The sequence below is a fragment of the Rhea americana genome, unplaced genomic scaffold (assembly GCF_003343005.1).
Source record: "Rhea americana isolate MKP2758 unplaced genomic scaffold, rheAme1 scaffold_156, whole genome shotgun sequence".
Taxonomy (NCBI): domain Eukaryota; kingdom Metazoa; phylum Chordata; class Aves; order Rheiformes; family Rheidae; genus Rhea; species Rhea americana.
Window position 1 is genome coordinate 2,090,340 of NW_028185661.1, and position 21,060 is coordinate 2,111,399.

Consider the following 21,060-nt stretch of genomic DNA (forward strand, 5'->3'; position numbering starts at 1 on the left):
GATTTTCAGTATCATGAATCGTCAGGTTCTTTCTCTCCTTAAAAAAGAAAAACAATGTGCTCTTATTTTTTTTGCCCTAAGATATGGTGAACACAGTAGCATCTTGCAGAGATGCACCTTTGCAGACTAGAACGCTGCAAAGCCTCTCATTCCTGGGAGCTCTCATGCAGAACTGGAATAAGGAAAAAAAATAACTGGAGTACCTATGTATTCGCACCAGTGCTGTTCACTCTCAATCTCTTGAGGACCATAACATTAGAGGGGAGAAAACACAAGGGGCTTGGGAGCTCCAGGATCTACTCCCTGTCCAGACCACAACCCAGCACCGACCGCAGGAGCGCAGCAGCCAGGACTGGACCTGCCAACACACAAACACGGGTCTTCMTGTGGCAGATCTGCTAACGCTGATTGCAGCCCTGGCTGGTGTGCAGACATCTGGCATTCAAAGGCACACTTAGCCCTTGGCAGTTCTTGCCCCACAGAGATGCTCAGCACTGCTACGTGTCTCTTGCCTTGGTTTGGCCATGTTTGCTCAGTGATTAAATTAAGTCCTCAGGTGCAGCAGGGCACTGCTGCAAAGAGCAGAGAAAGAACCTCGCCARCTGCACACTTATTGCAAAGAGTTGTTCGGGCACCCGGCACGCAGGAAGCCATCCCGCTGCCCAGAAGGGCAATCTGGGAAGAAATATTTTGGAAGTGCCACCACATCTGATTGAGGAAAGAACTGTGTTGATCAGGGGTCAGCTTCCAACTCAGTCACAAACGAAGCCTGCCAGTAGCTTTCAAAGCTGCTTCATTGACTTTGAACTCAAAACACAATGCGCTATAACTCATCCCTCCTATTTCTGCCTCCTCTTCCTCTCGCTCTGAATGCCCTGACCTGCATTAGTGGAAGTTTGAGATTCTACTTACAGATTTTTTTTTTTTTAATGAACTCCATTCCTTTAAATGGAGAAATCTCAGGTGACTGCTCCCACAAAAGGTTCCTTCTTTAAGAGCAAAGCATCAGTGCATTCAGCTCATGATGGCACTAGACCCATGACAACCGGCAGTTTTGTGAAGCTGAAAAAAAGAACCACCAGCTTCTCTCTACAAATAGTGATTTCAATTGAGAAAATAAAACAAAACTCTTTTTTTGCGTGTCTTTTCTAAAGAGAAAATTATATTAATCACAGATGGATTTGCTATGATACTAGCTTTTTTTTTTCATTGTAAAACGTCCATCCTGAACATGAAAAACTTCTGCTTTTGACACTATTGCCAGTAATGAGGCCTCTATTATTATCTAGAACACAATACAYCCTAAATTAATTTTTCAGTAAATACAATGCTCATCTGAGCCATGAAATTATATCCTTGTCTTGTCGTTCTTTTTTAGGAGTATCTGAAAGCTTTTGACCAAGACGTAAATGCATTTGTGGACTATATGTTTGGAYCTCGAGGTAAGTTGCTCCAACAACAGCCCTATTGGGAAACAATTCCTATCTAGATTAATCCTCAAGAATATTATGATAACYGGAAGCTGTTGGAATTTTCCAGATGAATAATTTCTATTTTAATTTAAAATTTTAAATTAAATTGAATTTTAAATTTTAAAAAATCACCATATTTTTGAGAGACAWTTGTTTCTGAAATTATCTTAGGATTTCAAATTTTCATCCTACTATAGACAAAAATGAATTCTGACATCCTGAATTTTCCTGAAAGTAGAAGTTCTGCTACTGTTAATAATTCAGTTATTATGTATTCCAGCAACCGAGAAAATAACCYAGTCCAGAAGGATGCTCAGTGCAACAGCAAAGAAAGGCTCTGAGCATCCAGGAGGATCATGTGCAAAATCTSTATAAACCAATAGGCAGAGTGGGAGAACAGTGGCATCTTTCCTAACCTTACTTTCAAAAAACATACAGACTAGAATTATTCAAATAATTGCAGTGATACTTTAGCAGAGCTTAGCAATGCCTCATGCTCTGTTTGGACTGAAGCAGAATAACAGTCGTACCAGGGGGTTAGAGCCAGGGACAAGGAAACTGAGTAGGACCAGGAAAAGGAAGAGAAGGTCTTTGGCAAGCTAAGGACAGATTTTCTCATTTTGTTGTGATAACATTTTCCAGGTCCTAGAAACAGTTCTTGCTTAATTAGGAGAATAAGGGAAAGAAAACTGTAGCATTTCTAAAACCAAGGAGTTTCCWTTCATCTTAGCTGTCTGAATGGGCACAAAATCCTCCCCAACAACACTGCAGTTGATTTGAACCTTTTAAAAAAAATTCTAATGACAAAAGAGTGACCAGCTTGGGAACTGCAACAGARGTAATTAAAACAAGTAGAACAAAAGTTGTGTTTTTTAATTAATAACTGCCACAATAAAGTATTTTAACAATAACAAACAAATATAATCAGAAGTATAAAAGTATTTCTTTTTCTTTTTTAAATATACATGATGTTCTCCTTCATTCCTCATTCCTCACTGATTCAGAACAAACTTTTTGGAGGGATGAACTATAGTTAATCCAACACAGAATACTATACAGATTCTTTTGAGCTTTTAGAAAGCAATTTAGTAGAATAAGTATTATTTGTACTACCTTCCAAGTATATCACCAGCCCTCTACAGATACCAGCAGCAAAGACAAAGTTCTCGTCCATGCCTCTTTTATTTGGACAAGTAGTATAATGACACCGTATCATACATTTCATGAATAACACAGCTCACTGCAATGTTTATACATATACATAATTCACAGTAAAATGCAAACAGCTTTAAAGCAGATAGAGTGATCCCACAGGTGAAAATCTAATGAATTCTTGAGAGCTTCCTCCAAATGTCCAAAACCAGCAAACCATTCCCCTTCTTTCTCTCCCCTGATTTTCATCCAATCTACACATTTCCTTCAGCAGTAAGAAGACTTAAAATGCTAGATACTGGCACTTAGTTCTTTTAAAATCAATCCCACATTGGCAGTTTATGTTTTAGAGAGTAGCTCCTGAAATAACAGTATCATTGTATTAGTTATAGTTACCACCACCAGGTATGGCTTAGAGAAAGAAATGTCTAGAACTAGTTCGTGGAGGCAATTTCTAACCATGTTAGTAGTTATCAGGTTAACACTACTGCACTGCTGGAGTAAAGGGTGTACTATCATAGATTTGAACACGATTTAGATATAGGTCTGCTTTGTGCCTCTGTCCACCACTGCCAGATGGACTTTGCATACAGAATTGCTTTGCTTTGGAGCTAATGTACTAAGTCCTTTGGTTCAGGTAACAGAAGCCATGTGCATGCCCATTTACTCTGTCTCTTAATAAAAAGAGGGCTTACAATTTGGTGTTGGTCCATATAATCCTGGAGGGAAGATTATCTAGACTCAAGACAACATGCACAGAAGTGGAATAGATACATTGTTCTGTAAAAGAGCATTTTTCCAGAGCTTACTTGTTCTGCAGGGTATCTTTTGGTGTTATGCAAGGTTGAGAAACATGGAATTGCAGTAAATAAATCTAGCTGAAAACTTGCCTGTTTTATCTGTTGAAGAAACAGCAGTGGTTGAGAATAGATATATTTCAACAAAGCTATGATGAAGGAATAAACACTTTTTTTCTCTGCTTAATTAAATATGAACAAAGCATTGCTACAAAACTGTTCAGCCTCAGCACCTAAAAGTTCTGAATCTACCCAGACACCAACTGCCAAAGCTGTCCAGAAAGCCTGAATCAGAAAGTTTCTAAACCTCACTGATAAAAACTTGGTGCTTTCAAAGGCCTGGGAGGCCTGCCACTGATTTCAGGGGAGCCAAGATTTCATCCCAAGGGTCTGGCACATCATGGCCAGCAACTGTGAATGAGTTCATTCAAGAAGCAATCAGAGCTTGTGCGTGCCTGCTCCTTCCCGTGTTGCAGTCCAGCACTTTCATACTGCCTTTATTCACTGCCTAGGACTTGAATTCAGATGCTGTATGGGTTCAGTATTGTAAAGCTAAATGCTCTTCATTTTCCGATAACTTTTTTTTTAAAAAAATACATTTCCTCCCTTCCTGCCACATATAAATCTCTTTCTTTGTGTCACCCAAGAATAAGTGTAAGCGGAGACAAAGCAGTCTGGATCTTCAGGCTGCCATTCGTAAACCACTCTTCACAAGTTGCCCTTGATACTGAGGTCAGGGCCAGAAAATAATCACTAAGGAAATATGTTTTAATAGTTTATGTAGAAGCTTGAAACAGAAATAGTGTAGATTTCAAATATGCTGACCTGAACAAGCACAAGGAGTCCTGCTTTYGTATGGATCAGCCCACATTCTTCTACCCACTCATGGCAGTGTGAAAACTAGTTTTCTGAGGGCATACCAGGGCAGCACTCAATGCTGTTTTGTTTAATTTGTCATTTCATTTCTACTAGTTACTTTTCCTCTTTGAGCAAATATACTGTTTTGATACCTACTAATGCCAACTGGCCTTTGTGTAAGTGACCTTTTTGCACTAAATGTTGAAATCCCTTCCTGATCTCRGGTAAAGAGACCTTTCTTTAAATARTAGTCTTGCTGAAATTACTTCTTTCTTCATCTTTATTTAGRATACCAATTAAATATATTAAATCCTTACAATCATAAAACATACGCAATATCAACATATAGAGAACTTTACACACCCTATGACTCCTGTGTCCTGTTTAGAGCTCACATGGAAGCAGAATCACCTGGAACACATCAAATCCAGAGCTTCTGAAATGTCTTGTAAACCTTAGGAGAGATGTCGGAAGTATATTACTCCCACATTGAGATGATCGTAAATAGRCGTTGAGATCTGAAGACAGAAAATGGGTATTCTTATCTTGGTAATGCAGAGCAAAGCAAAGCCACCCTAAAGGAAGGCCTGTGCTTTGTGACTGATGGTTTTCTTTTGCTATTGCTTTGGTCCTACACGTGTCCTCTTCAAGAGAGTGAAGGTGTTTTAAGGGAGCCCTGAAGGGAGAGTCAAAACCATGACAGCACTGGATTTCTGGTAGAAAGTCACTCCTGCAAAGGAACTTATATCCCACACCAAAGCCAATTCCCACAGATGAATGTTGCAGCCACTGGGAAGCAAGGTGGAGAGTGGAGGGAGGATGAAATTGTAAAGAATGCAGGTGTTCAGAGTCCTGTTCATAAGCAGGTTACTCTAACTTCACTTTGAGTATACCTACCTATACGCATGTACATATTTATAAGAAAATTCTTGTTGGCAAAGTAATGTTGCAATGTGTAACAGTTTATAAATGCTCAATCACACTTGGTTTGTGTGTCCTCCATTGCCCAGTCCTTCCCAAATTCAACTTGGTTATTAAAGCTGTAAAGTTATTTTTCCTGCACTGTGAAAACCTTTTTCTTCTGTTACAATTTTCAACCTAATCTTGCTCTTGTAAAAAGTAAACTCAATAATTTAAAACAGTTTCTAAGATCAGAAGGAACCACTGTGACTCTGCAACAGCTTTTCRCTCAGTGATTTCTTCACTTTCTCCATGAGAAATTCGGAGCATCCTTTCTGAAAAACTAGACAAATCTGAATGTGAAAAACACCAGTTCATGCTATCTGCTTTTAGTCACGATGCCCATTTTTCTTGTCACGGACAAACATTTGAAGATTGCTGTTGGGGAAAATTGCCTCTGAAATTGATGCCTTTGCTCATCACRTCCTGATCCCAGGACAATGAGCAGTGCCTCCGACTGGCACGTAGCRCTAGACTTTGCTCATATACCCTCAAGGGTCTAATTACTTCCAGTGGGATTACTTGTGTGAATAAGGACTGGACTTTAATGTTTCATTTCAGGATCATGCAATTGGGACAGATAACCTATGAGACACCAAATATCTTTGATGACCAGCAAAGTAAACATTTGTTTGTCATCTGWCTTTCATATTTAATGCTTTTGAAAAATCTGCCCCCCATATAGATGTTTTCTAGCAAATAGYATATACCTTCATATACATGTGGAAAATGCAGAATAATATATGAACTGRCAACTTTTCATGCATGCTTTGTATTTAATATTGTCTGCAGGATGTTTGTCCACTGAATAGATTAAGATATGATTTAATTAARTATTAAGTTAAAGAAAAAAGAGTATATGATTTTTTTCTTTTCATTTTCTCTGTCCTGTTAAAGAAAGGAGATTTAAATGATCYTAAATTATTAGCAAATTTTATGTGTTTTCACTGCACAAACTCAAAATGAATATGCCATATTGGAGAGTTAAATACAACTAAAGTTCCTGAAGTGAGCAAAGCATGGCAGGTTCCTTCTTGTGCTTTTACTTATTTGCAATACCATGCCTTGCTTTAAGCAATACTTTACCAAAAACTTCTKAATTGCATGTTTCATGTATTTCTTTTCAGATTCCAGGGTTAGAGGATGGTTCCTTCTGGACTCTTATCTTCCCACGTTTTTCCTTACTGGAATATACCTACTCTGCATACGGCTGGGCAACCAGTTCATGAAGAACAGGCCTGCTTTCTCACTCAGGGCTCACCTCATTGTATATAACCTTGGGATTACGCTGCTCTCCCTGTACATGTTYGTAGAGGTAAGCAGTCTTTAATGCAGCATGGGTGAGAAGGCTGAGCAATAAACAGTTTTTAGCAGAAGTATCTTAGCAGTAGATAGTTTTGCTATGAAATTTATCGCCAGCAGCAAAGTAATTCAACATCAAGAAAAGTCCCTGAGAAGGCTTAGCAATTGGGCAGTAACTTGTACAGTACCTGCTCAGCTTGGATTTCAGTATATCTGAACTGTCATTGCTGAGCTGCAGTTCACCCCTGGAGAGAGCTGGCTGCTACTAAGACAGCGTTTACAAGCACGAATCTGAATCCCCAGCAGCCGCGCGGTTCARACATGCCTACACGTCACACTTTGATATCTATGAATGTGGGGATTACATGAATATCTGTGGATTGTGTGAATATCTGTGGGAGGTTATTCTTTGAAGAAATGCCCATTTTAAAATGTGAACAGATTTATATATGAGAGCAAGTACTGAGTTATCTACAGTATTGGCAGTTCAGCTTAATTTTTCTCTCTCYCCTGTCTAAAAAACTTCCTTCATTTAGCCAGAGAATGCAAACATTATGCAGCAGACAGATCATAAAAACATGCAAATTCAACGAAAAGTGAGTGCTGTGGGGACTTGGAGGCTGAACACCATCGCAGATTACTTTGTGAGCACTTAATCAGGAAGGAATATACTCATAGAAACTGGGATCCAGTCATAACCACAAGGGAGGTTTGAATATATCTGACAATTTCTCCATAGTAAAAGACTCGAGCAGCTCTTCTCTGCAGAAACTGGTGCGCTGTCACTCCCTGTCGAAAGAAACAGGGCTGGCCTGAAGGTCACATGAAGGTGATGCTCGTCCTGCCAGCATCCAACAGCCGCGGCCGGCAGCGAGGAGCAACCCTTCTGGCTGCGGCAGGGCACAGTTCGCTCTCCTCTCCTGTAAGGTTACGCTTCGGCAATTTTTAATGCATTACAGGTCCATTCCAAGCTGCATGCGTGAGTCTGCCTGAATTCAGACCTTGGCTTCCTCACGCTCTTGGTCACGAGGAAAGCTGGCACCTCCACCCCCTCCCTTGAAATCACAGCGTCTGTAGCTGCTGCACACTAACAGCAGCAGCGTGTCGAGCGCAGGAAAACCACCTCCCCCAGAGCTGATAGCTGCAGTGGGGAAACCAGCAGTCACTGCTTTGATAATATTTGGGAGCTCCCTGTTTTAAGCCTTGTGATGGTGGAGGTACTTTTAAGATAAAATTGTTATCMTCCCTTGCTTATGACCCTAAAAAGCAAATTTTAAAAGACAAAAACCACAAAACTTTTCCTGACTTGGTGTGAAAGTTGACCCGGGGAACGAAAAGCCCACCCTGGCCGAAGGATGCGCTTGGTTTTGTGGTGTGACTTGCGGAGGTGCGAGCTGACGGTGCAGCCCTGCCCAGCCCGCCCTCTCAGCGCTTCCRCGCCACAGCAGCGGTTTCCATGAGGAAAACAGGGGCTGACTGCTCTGTCAGCAGGGCAAGAAGCTTTGCTTTTCTCAGAAGCCAAATGGAACCCCAAAGATTTCAAGTTTTAAATGAATTTGAGCTAAACACCAGGTGACTGGCTGGGTCAAAAGGCCGGACAGCGGTTTAGATCTGTGCCTTCACGCAAAGGACYGACCGTGCGACACAGAGCTTCACCCCAGCCCAAGCTCTAGCTGGCTTCAGCAGTTGCTCTGGGTGTCTGAGACTGCAAGATCTAGCCCGGAGCAAAGGAGAAACAAGCACAGGCCCAGCTGCTGGAAGGCCTGATGACTCCACACTGATCTGCTCCAGAATTTAAATCAGCACCTAAGTGGTTAAATCCCTTTTTCTGTTTAAAGGTATGCAGATATCTGACTAGAGTAGTAAGGCTCACAGAAAAGAGCTAGTTGCATACACACACACACACACACACAAAATCCCACTATCTTTTCCCTTTTCAGCCTGATTCAGCCTGCCACAAGCAGGTGAATAAAGAAAAAGAATTATAGCAGGTCTGACTTGTGTGAATGGAGCAGACTAGGTTTTAGCCACCTTCATATCCTTGTAGGGATTGCATGGGGTCAGTTCCTCTCCAGCTGCCTTACTGCTGTTTCCTCCCCGAGGCTAAGTTTGCTGAAGATGATTGCTGGGTTGTGCAAGTCCTCAGATTAGCCCTTCAGCCCTTGGCTCTGCAGCTGCAGGCTGCTGRCTTAACCCTCCGTAACTGCAGCTGGGCATGGTGGGCAGTGGCTCACAGCTTCACATTCTGCATTTGACAGGAACATAGGAGACATCATATGTGATGCGCTTGATATTTTGTCAGCTGCTTTTTTTGCAGATTTCACTCTCAGCTCTGGACTATCTGGCTGACTGCCAGGCTGTTTTCACACAGTACGAGACTCTATTCCATAATACTAGCTCCGCAGTTTTTTGTAGCCTATTTACCTGGTTCCTATTCATGGCTTTTCCTCTGAGGAATGGAAGTTGAGGCTTGCAGAACCAGAAGTCTTGCTAAGTGGTGGTTTTGGACAAGGAGCTAAAACTTCAGTGATTCATTATTATAAATAAATGACAGAAAAAATCTTAAGAGAAGTTCAAGGTGAGGAAGGATATCTGTGTAGCTCCCTGAGACTGCAAACACCAACCCTCTCTCTAGATCAACTAAAAGTATTCCAAATGCTTCATAATGCCTGTTCACCTTATAGGTGTTGATGCCTCATCTTCTCTTTTTCCCCTGTTCTGGAACAAGGTGAAATTAGTTGTGGCTTCCCGGCTTCTTCTCACTGAGGAAGCCCAACATGCAACAAACCTTTTCTAGAACTCCTGGAACAGAAATCAACTGTTCAATAGAACTAGGAACATCCATAAAGAAAATCATGTTGTTTTCCTTTCTAGCCTACCTTTTGGGGGGGGACAAATGCAGGAGCAATTTGCAGCTTTGGAGTTCTAATGCTAGGAACTTGAACAGAGCTTAGGCTTCTAGATATCTAGGTCTTGCTTGAATAAGCTCTTGGTGCTTATTCTGTTATTCAGCAAGGCAAGAGGCTCTGGCACCATCCTCTGGCATCCGCTGACCTCCTTCTGCTGAGATTCCATGCAAAGGAACCAGCTCTTATTCCTAAACATGATTCACCATTTTAAAAAGAGCAGAAATTAGACTGCTGCMGTGAACCAACAAATTGTTGTGCTCTTAATACTCAGAAAGGTGAGGAAAGATTCATTACTAGTATAATGACTGAAACTTATTAACYGCATCACTGGAACAGCAGCAGAAAATGAAAACTCTACTAAATTAAAAGAATATTGCTACTGAGTAGACATTTTTTCATGAGGAACATGAAAAGTTTTCTTCTTTACATGATCTATTTATGTGAATAGCATCACATAATGCATGTGCTTTATTTTCATGATAGGAGGTTGCCAAGAATGCAAAACACTCAAAAGAGCATTGAGACAGATTTTGTATTTTGGAGGCCGGGGAAAGGTTTTCCTATCTCCCTAATAGATTCTGGACTTGCACAATCTCTGCGTGATTAACARTACCATCAGCTCTGCAGAACTGGGAAAGCGCTCAGGAGGTGGAAAGGAAGACAACTAAAATAATAAAAGTAACATATAACTTCACTTTATAACATATCAGAGAAAAGGAGACCTGATAACTGGATGTTTCGTATCAAAGTACCAGCTTCTGTGCCAGCTATGCAGCTGGCTCATTTAGGACCATCAGGTAAGCTGTTTACCTTCCACATCATACATACCAAGAGTGAAAGTCATGGCTTAGGCTGAGCACTGCTTGAACACCCTGCTCAGAAAGAGAAGCAGAAGAGTGCTTTTCATTCTCACCACCTTTCAAATTTCACTGCTAATGTTTTATTAGAGAGTTAACCAGAAATCTTAAAGATTACTCTGAAAAAGAAAACGTCAACTCAAAGTGGATTCTCCTTGCTTCCCTAAAGGAGACCTTACAGCATGTGAGTCACCTAACAACAGAGAATAGAAATGTTGAGCTACAAAAAGCTGACACAAAMGAACATGGTTAGGATACTCAGAAGAGATTTTCTCTCTAAGCTGCTGGCTGTTGAAATACAGATAAAAAAYGGAGAGCCAAGTCAAGCAACCTGAGGAGATAAGAGCACAGTATCATCTACAAATCCAGCATTATAATGAATCACAGAAGAACAAACAAAAGAACATATTAAAGAAAACTCTGAAGTCAGAAAGAAGGGTATTCTTAGCCCAAAGCTGTATGTCCATTTACTTGCTGACTGATCTACTGACCTGCACTTAGAGAATTACAGATTTTTCAAACATCAARTTAAAAATCTATGGCATTAGAAAGAATAAAAATAATAGTAATAATAATAATTTATTTCTGAACCTTTATAGGTTTTCGTATCTCATTTTCCACCATGAAAGCTAGAAATGGCTTTCTTGAAAAATCTTATATGACTTAGCAGACCAATTTAGTACAGATCATCAGGAAAATTTCCAAGCCTGAAATACAAAAACATCCACACACAGAACAAAAAAGAGTTTTTGAAAAGAAGCCTATTATAATGATAAATGGATCAGAATATCTGCAAACCAAATCAAAATGTTTTAAAATAGCTGATTTTTCCAACAAATTTCTGTCAGATAATATTTTACCTATAGAATAGGCTTTTATGAGGTTAGGCATCTTCAACACAACAATAAAATGAGCTGCTAAGGAAAGACAAAAATGAGTGAAAAAGGGTAAAATATTTCTGCACTCATGCTCCAATAAAAAGAGATTCATAATGATAAATTAGAAGGAAAAGGAATAAATTCCACAAATTTAGGCATAAGAAAGATATGAGTTTACAGMTATAGAATGCAATAAAATCAGTCAAATGAGATTGCTTTAATTTTAATTCATCATGAAAACATTGTTTAAAATTACATCTCTCTCATAAGGTAAAATTGTTTCAGAGCCTTAGATAAGAAATGCTATAGGTGCATCATGTCACACACGCAAAACATATCATGATGAATACGTCAAAATACAAATTTTATTTCTTACCTCAATAAGGTGACTGTGTTTATGTCAGCAGTAGTGGCTGCATGTTCCTCAGTAAAATCAAGGGAAATGGTTTTCCTAGCCTGAGATGTTGCCTTGTACAACAAGGGGAAGTAGTCAGCTGTAGTTTTTCATTTGTTTTGTGGGTTTTGAGTTTSTGTGGGTCACAGTTTAAAATCATACAGTCACAAGGTGCCAAAAATGGTACCAGTGCCTCCCCGCCACCCAATAAAGCCAACGATGGTTGAGGAGAAAGCCAATGTTGCTCGAGGAAAATATCTATCAAGAGTAGAGGCAATATCACATTCTTCRTGCTTCTATTAACAGTACTAGCCGTGGAAGTTTCTGGCAGAGCTCTTAACGCTGTTATTTGAGATAGTTCCTTACCAAAGCTCCCGGATATCACCACCGTAGCCTGGTGGCATCCAAAATGCTGCCTCCARATGAGCTCCTGTCACTCCAGTCCTGGAACTGGATTTGAAATCACCCCTTTTCCACTCAGTTGCTTCTTAAAAGATAGGAAGGAAATAAACTGTCAGCTAATGAAACTAAAGTMAGACATAGTTGCACACAGCTGAGGTGAGATGGGCAAGGTGGCACAAAGATGGGCGTCAAGCCACAGTCCAACAAGAACATGTCACTGAGAATACCTTGTTTTCCTCAAGGAGCTCTGACCTCCTTCTTCTCCTCTTTAGCATCAGGTCGAGTGACCACAAGACCTGTGTCTCCCCTTCCCACCCTCCTGATGCAGCGGTGAGAGCAGAGGAGCACAAGTCCCAGGCCCACGTGCTCACAGGCACAACACTGGAGCAGAGGCCACTTGGCAGGACAAGTTGTGGCCACAGTCACATCAAACATCCATGTGGGCTTCTCCAGCTGGATTTCTGTCAGGCTTTCATTTTTTTCAGATTCCAGTCCCATCCTGTTTTGTTTGCTGACCTCTAGCACACACTGGAGGCAAATCCACCAAAACAAGGACTGTTCCAAAATGGAGCGCATTTACCTTAGTTGTTGCAAAACAGTGATTTGTAAAACATTTATTTATTGTCTCTTCCTCTCTCTCTCTTCCACAATGCAGTAGCTTCTCTATTATTTTGGTCACAGAAACTTGAGGTATTAGAACTACAGAGACAATCAGAGAAGTGTGATTCAGGGGAAAAGTAGGAGAAGACCTTATCTCTCAAATTTTTTAATGTGAATTTATAATGGGCATTCTGAGATATTTTCTAATTCTCTGGATCTAATAAAAATGATCATTTATTATTGTTAATGGCATGCACTTATTCTAGAAATTAATTCAGCTTGATCCCTGAGAATATATGTCTGCTTCACTTCATATAGATTGCCACATATCATAGACAGGTGATTGACAGTCTGAAGTGGAGGGGAAGTCTGTTTGTACTGACCCTGACACAAATCTTCTTCATGAATATAGTGCCAGAGTTGAAAACAATCCACTTCTCACAGCAGCTTGCAACACTGCTTACAGCATAACACTTAAATGTACTTCTCCTGCTCACTACAGAACCTGCATCCTCTGTGGAGAGGGACCCCAAACTATGAATTCCYTGATTTAGCCCTGAGAAACACTGTCCACACATACAAAAGTAAGCAAGACCTTTTTAAAGTAAGCTGATACTTCACTTCATAGTGCATACAGATTATGTAAATAACATGTAAATTATAGATTATGTTCCCTATTTCAAAAGGGCTGCTATTGCTTCAGGTGACCGTTACTACACAAATATTCCACGGAAGAGCCACCATGTAGCTTCCCAGAAACCTTCAGCACAGAGCAGTAGCCTGGCATTTCACTGCTTTGTCTGCTTCCCAGTGCGACATGCGCTCGTGCTTTGGTGCATCGTGGCAGGCTGCTGGAAGGCACCACCAGGGCACGGCTAAGAAATTGCTCATGCCCCTATTCATTTCTCCATTCAGCACCATGCCTGCTCTCTTCTCCCTCCACCYGCCTTCAACAACGTAGGATAAGGACATGCGTGTATGATGTAGGGAAATGTATCTCTCACTCTATGCTTGCTTAGCCTTGCATATTTTTCTTGAGGACAGGAAGGGGTTTACTGTACCAGTAARTCTGGTAAACTCTGTTCATACTGCTTCATGTCAGAGAGAAAATATTCCAGCATAAGCTCTGGACTAAGGACCACTGCAACAGTAATGAGATATTAATGGATGCTTTGAAGGCTCTAAAGTCAGAGAAAGGTAAAAGGTACATCATTTCAGTGTRTATTTCCATCACAGCCTGATGCTTTTTCCATTTCAGAGCAGAAGAGAGAGCTGCAAGTTCTCTGGTTTAACAGCATCATTCCATGCGATGAATTGGCACCTCCCGTATTCCTATGCTGTTCCTTCCAAAACTGCAGAACAGCTGCAGGGCAGAAAGAGAGCCACTTYGTCTGTTCAGGAGTTTAACTGCCATATTTTTTGTTCCAGCTCATCCTTGCCACGTGGGAAGGAGGCTACAACATACAGTGTCAGAACCTCCACAGCGCGGGGGAAGCTGACATCCGGGTAAGACACGGCAGCAGTTCAGGCCCCCGGCATCTGCAGTGGCCCTGCCCTCTGCAGACTAAGTGTGACACCCCTGCGTTCATACCAGTTAAAAGGATGCCATAAGTGATACCTTTAACATGAGGATTTTAAATAGGATGCCTACTACATGGTAGCCAACGGGAAATATTAGTATTTTTGGTTGAATACAGATGCATCCTTTCTACAGAAAACATAACAGAGAGCAGTTTTAAAAGCTGTATATCAAGATYTGTGATCAAAACAGTGCTCCATAACTGTTAAAAATATGAGTCATTTAAGAACTACTGAGAAAAGTCAATCATGTAAAATGTAACATCTGTTGAGTTGTAGTCGGAAATGGATTCAAGCCCAATTCCAAACTTTGAAAAATTTCAGAGCTATTTTGCTGCCTTGGCTCTTCCTCATTTAAAACTTTATTTCTGCACCTCAGCAATGCTGTGTGTTAATTGTCTGTTGTTCCCTACTTTGAGCTTACTTTCCAGATAGAGTTGGAGCTCAGGGGCAGAAAGACTAGGTAACTCCCACCATTTTCCCTGCCACCACTCCTAMCAAATTTGTCTGTATTTTGGCAAGTAAACAGAAAAAAAAAATGCATTTAACTGACTATCAGCAAGATGTTTCCACCTTTTTGTTTTAACCAACCATCCTTAAACCTTCTGCTCATCATCATTTTATTGCTCTGCATCATCAAGCGTGGCTACAGGCTACGTATAGACAGCTGACCATTCAGTGCTGGCAGAGCAAGTATCACCTGCTTTTAGCTCAGCAGATGCACATTATGGTGCTCTGTGTAATACTTAGAGCTCAAGATATGCCCACAACATTATAATTTTGCAGAGCCAAAACTGAATTTAAAAACAAGCAGTTGCCAGCATAATCTATTCAGTGACAAGAAGATGCATATGGCAGCAGCTTTGAAAGGCTGYGTCTTTGATAGGCTGCGTCTTTGATAATAAGTTATTAGAACAGTTAGAAGAGTCTTGCTCAAAGTTTAAATTTCTTAAATCATAGCTAGACAAATCACAGAAATGATGAATTAAGCAGCYTCATTCTTTAAGAGAAAAAAGTTGAAGTCAGAACTTGTGCTCCTCCTTCAAAGGACATTGATATCTGGTGGGGAGTTTTGTGGCTAAGGACTGATGAAGAGCAGCAGTATTTAAGCCCTTTTGTAAGCAGATATTGATCTCCTGCTCCTTTGTTCTTACAGGTAGCCAAGGTGCTGTGGTGGTATTATTTTTCCAAATTAATTGAATTCATGGACACTATCTTCTTTGTACTGAGAAAGAAAAGCAGCCAGATCACGTTCCTTCATGTGTATCACCATGCCACWATGTTTAACATTTGGTGGTGTGTCCTGAACTGGATACCTTGTGGTCAAAGTAAGTCTTTACTTCATTACCTGGAGTGTAAATCACYTATTACTGGAGGGCAGGACAACCATATTAATGTTAGATGATTACTTAAATTCAAAGCATATCTTTCAGAACTGCTAAACACTTGCAGATCTCTATAAAACTAAAAGCATAGGTAAAAGTTCAGAACAAAAGTAGTTTTGAATGTTAAGCCGTGGATTATCACTTAGCTGCCACAATCTCTCATATTTGCTTTTTCCAAACCACTTCTAGACAGCATAACACTACCGAGCAGTACACAAAAATGAGAACATATACAAAATATACTCCAAAAGCAGATGTAGAATGAAATCATTACCCTAGTAAAGTCAATGTTAATCACAAAAAAAAAAAAAAAAAAAAAAAAAAAAAAAAAAAAAAAAAAAAAAAAAAAAAAAAGGGGGGCATTTTTGCAGATTTGAGTCCTATATGCATCAATCTGGCATTTTCCTTTAGCTATTTTACTTACATAATCACAAACTAAAATATCAGTCTGGGGTTTGTTTTTTTTAAGAGAAAGAAACAGCTGTCTAGTGGCATAAGACAAAAAGTCTACACTATCTACAAYATCAGACATTGCTTTAGTGGTTAATAGCACACATTATTACATAGTAGAGACTCTTAAGAAGTTATTTAAGTTTATAAAACCTATAGAGAATTTTTATGCTTACAGTAGAACTGACACGAGGACACATACAAGGCAGCAGGTCAAACTAAATCGGCCCTGCCTCCAAGCAAATTTACAGCAAAAAAACTTGAACTCTGATTGAACTCCGAACACAACAGCCAGCTCTAACTAATACTGTCCTACATTTTGCATTGAAATGGTAGAAGTAGCAGCCTTCTTTAGCTCATTAAACCTTTGGTCCAATGTAGTTCACAACAATAATCACTAGACCAGTTTCATCTTAATAGGATATTGTGACTGTCTGTCTTCTCTGCTGCAGTGAAAGAGATGTACAGTGCAACAGGCTGCTTACTTGGCATTTAATTCACTACAGTTTTGTAGTACATATTTCAAGTGTTTCACAACATGCACGCTTCTCCAAGGCTTCATACAGGCAGAGGCTTCCTGCAGCCTTGTTAYCAGAGTTGAGCAGAAAAGGAGCATTTTTGACCTGAAGCTCCTCCGTCTGCTGTAATATTTTGTGAAACAACTTGGTACAGGTGCTTTTCAAAACAAAAAGCAGTTTTTGCATCTGTTGCACTCATTTTGGACAGTGCAAAGTCAAAATAAAGCACTCATAAGTAGAATTGTAGATGCAGGATTTAATAGGAATTACAAGCTGTTTCTACAGAAGCATAAATATAGTTAAGCAGTTACAGACTTYTGTGATTTCTATTGTATCTGAACACATTCCCCACACTCTGCACCAACTTTACACAGTTATAACTAACAGAGTGGAAAATACAGTAGTTAATTCAGTAGAAAATCAAAACAATTGGAGAGAACATTTTGTAGTTAAGCACTGCAMTCAATCACAGGGACATATGCCAGGTAAATTAGTGCTCTTACTTCTCAATGATCTGTAAAGTACAGAGGGCAATTACTTTGCTCTAAAATTAGTATTTAGTAAATATCAGTAATTAGACTAGCAAGGTATTACTTGGGGCAAGATTCTGGAAATCTGCATCTAGCAGAAGAGCCACTGAAGTAAATTAAAGCAATGCTCAAAATTACACTAGGCCAGTTTAATTCAGACACAAAGCAAAGCACTTACTGCTGCATCAGAAAATGTGAGGCTCTGTGGCCCCCAGAACACCAAGCTACTGCAACAGCAGCACCATCACCCACTGAGGTGTTTCAAGCTTATAGCAATAGTGGAGGTACTCACGCAAAGCGTGTTTAGGAGGGTAGCAAAAGCAATAATCTGCAAACTGCAGAAAAGGAAAGCAAAGCAAATGGAAGACACACAATCAGAATATGCTCTTCAATGAGAGAAAAAACACTTTGGGAAGCATMATTTAGTTCCTACTACAGAATCTCATTCACATCAAGAACATYTGTACCAAAGGGTAAGCACAGCATCAGGAAGACTTGCCATAGGCAGGAGGCTGCTAGCAATATACCTAATAATAGTATCACAGTTTTCAGCAGTTGGTATACAAAATGTTTTCCTTGTTCAATTCTTGTAGGTTTCTTCGGACCTACTTTGAACAGCTTTATCCATGTGCTCATGTATTCTTATTATGGACTGTCAGTCATCCCTTCCATGCGCAAATATCTATGGTGGAAGAAATACCTCACTCAGGCACAACTGGTATGCATCTCTTCTACTCCCTCTTTTTTTAAAATATCAGAAATCCTTCAAAATGCCAGAGAGGATAAAAAGAATGATGGGTACATACTATTATTTGCAGAATTAAGCCAGTTACAATTCAAATAGAATAAAACTATCATGCAAATTAATTCAATAGTACGGCCAAATGCAACCTAATAAAGAGCATGATGCTCAGAAATGTTTCCCCACTATCAAGTAGAAACTCTACAGTCCAAAAGYCTCATTATTCATGGCCTATCAAATAGAAAATGGACACTATTTAATCAAAGTAAATGGACTACTGATTAAAAAGTTATAAAAGCTATCAATTATGTAGGMTGTTAAAATGTACACTGGACACTTCTTATATGGCCTTACAGCTTGGAAAACTGTGTGTCATCCAGTGAAGAAAATCAAAGAGTCAAGAAGCGTAACCGTGCTACAAAATGCCCAATGATGGAAACAAATAGACTGTTAGATAACAAGACACTTTCTGTCTATTCCAGCAGTTGCCGTATACAAAGAGCTCAGTCACATCAAAAGCTTCTATCAATAAGATAGAAGGCTTGATATGACAAAAACTTTTTTGTGTGTTTTATGGCTCATCTTATTTGGGAGTAAAGATGTGTGCAGTAAGCTTAAAAATGCCTTTGTAGAAATGCAGTTAGAAAGCGTTCTTCTCTGAGCTGGAATTATATGCAATGAAAACTTGCTGCCCTCTGAAGTGCACCCCTGCAACACTGCATCGAGGACATCCTCAGCTGCCTGGGGAGAATCCAGTTCAGCTGCATGGGCGGTCCTCGAAAGCCCAACGTGCTGATACCCTTTTGCAATTTCTTCTCCACCTCTTCGTTTGTCCCCCCCTAAACTCAATAAGTGCAAACCCCAGCATACCCAAAGTCCTCCTCAGATCTGGGATTTCAGTTTTCTGTTTGGATTTCTAGAGTTACTATCTTGAGTCCTCAGAGTTTTGYTGAGTTTCTACCTGCTAACAATGCTGTACCTGGTGCAGCAGCACCTGGAAGATATCACAACCCCTTTTAAAAGAAAAGGGCTTTCATTTTGTAATTAAAGCACTTCAGACCTGTGAATTCGTATTTTCAGAAATCTCCAATCTCTTAGTTTAAGATCTCATCAGGCTGCCATTCTAAATTAATCCTAACAAAATGTTCACAGGTTCAGAAAGGGACTGTTTTCAAGAACGCACAAAATTTCAAAGAGCTGAACCACGTGACTAGGCAATTATTGTATCCAATTTAACTCGGTAAATGCTTGTGCATGATCTTTCTTCTACAGATCCAGTTTCTGCTCACTATCGTGCACACACTCAGTGCAGCTGTGAAGCCATGCGGGTTTCCATTTGGCTGCCTCATGTTCCAGTCCTCCTATATGGCTACGTTGGTTATTCTCTTCATAAACTTTTACATTAAGGTAAGTGGTCTTCCAAGATCTTTCTGACAAGGGTGGGGAGGGGGACGAAAAAACTTTTTGCTTAGTGGACTTGATGAACTCAAATGTAAAACAAGTGTCAGTACACAAAATATTGTGTATACATGTGTGTGTGTTTGTGTGTGTGTGTGCGCACGTGTGCATACGTGTGTGTGTTAATCAAGAATAACAAATGCAGTAATTTCTACAAGAGACAGGTATTCAGTAATTGTGAACCCGTATAGGGACTCAGCTCTACCATACTGTAACGAAGTACAGTCTTGTGCTAGGGCTTAATTCTGCACTCATAAGTCTGCAAGACATTCATTTTGTTTCAAAGTTTTGTTTTTAAGATATCTTTAAAACTATCACCCTAACAAGAAAAAAAGTAATTTATTTTAAAAACTCTACATGAAATGATTAAGACAAGTCAACAGGGACTAAGATATTAACTCTGATTTTGTTGAAAATTAGTATTTAGAGTTTGATGATTCAATAATGACCAAGTGCTGTTCAACAGAAATAAGTTGAACTATCCCAAATTTTTGTCAGTTCGTGTTTGGTTCTGTTAAATACCCCAGTCAAAACCTGATCTTCAAGATCTTTGACAACTATAAACAGTTTCTTGTGAATCCCAGAAATGCAGTCACATATATTACTACAAGTCACATTGGTTAAATATTTGTATTGATTTTAAAATCTGGATGGAAAGAGAAGAGAGCTTATAAAAATGTTAATATTTCACACATGTAAGGAGCTCTGCAAAACTTGCTTAGAAAACTTTATTTAAAATAAGTTTAGATTTTTTTAGTTGAAAGTACCTCTAGATAGGAAACATGAGCTGGAATATGCATTTTGTAATTACGAATCAGAATGACAGATGTAGAATTCTTTAAATAAATCATAACTTCTTCATAGTCTTTTTTTTTTCTTAATTGCCTCTCAACCAAATGGATTATACAAGCCATTGACATTTGGATATTTTTTCAAAATCCTTAACACGGGAACAAAATGGTGAATATGCTACATGAGAGATTAAGTCATTACCCTCACTAGGGCCTTAATTGAAACCTAGTGATGTGCATGATATTTGAACCTGTTCACTAGGACACTGGAGTTCTTCAAACAAATGCATCTCAGTCGCTGGTGTTTCTTCTGCTCAGGCTCCTGTATTCCACCCAGCACAGGGGGAACTGACAAACCTCCAACAAGCTTTTGGAGAGAAATTAGTTTGTTTGCCCACAGACTTCTACATTTACATGTTGCAGTGTCTGAAGTTTCAAAATGGAAGATTAAATTAAGCCTTACAGCAACACTTTGAGGGAGTAAGAAACTGCAAACAGGACTTAGAAGATGTGGATTTGCTCTGGTGGGCAACTTTTTGAGCCTTCCTTTCTCCTTAGGAAACAGAAACAAGCAGCTAAATCTTAGTACTGTTTACTTCAACCTTTTTCTTAGCAGGGACTGCTGCAGCCAGCCTGCATACATATACCTTCTAGTGGAGAGGGCTTAAAATCTCTTTTGATGCCAGGAAGTATTACAGTAATACTAGTAAGGTAATATCATCCACAGCAACAAAAGTAATATTGTTCCCTTAAGACAGSCTGAAGCAAGCATATATCTGCATCAAACATACACTAGACAGCTCCATGTTACAGTTAACCATAAACAGTATTTTGGAGGCACTAAACAAATTCAAGTTTGGGTTTTGCTTTTATAGACATACCGGAAAACACCTTCAAGAACGGCTGTAAAGGAAACCTCTCTCACAACAGAAATCAAGAACGGTTTCCATAAGGACTACTTTGCTACTGCCAATGGGTTCCTGAACAATAAGAAAGCACAATAAGTACAGTAACTCAATACTATTCC

The 21,060-nt window shown here is 39.7% G+C and overlaps 1 protein-coding gene across 1 annotated transcript; it reads left to right on the plus strand.

The window, feature by feature from the left end:
- Window positions 1–1,411: 1,411 nt before the first annotated feature.
- ELOVL2 (ELOVL fatty acid elongase 2) lies at window positions 1,412–21,060 on the plus strand. The gene is made up of 7 exons (XM_085299898.1): window positions 1,412–1,442; window positions 6,367–6,554; window positions 14,010–14,087; window positions 15,316–15,487; window positions 17,636–17,760; window positions 19,057–19,191; window positions 20,909–21,060. The coding sequence occupies exons 1-7, from the start codon at window positions 1,427–1,429 to the stop codon at window positions 21,035–21,037; spliced, it is 843 nt and encodes a 280-aa protein (XP_085156024.1). The 5' UTR covers window positions 1,412–1,426; the 3' UTR covers window positions 21,038–21,060.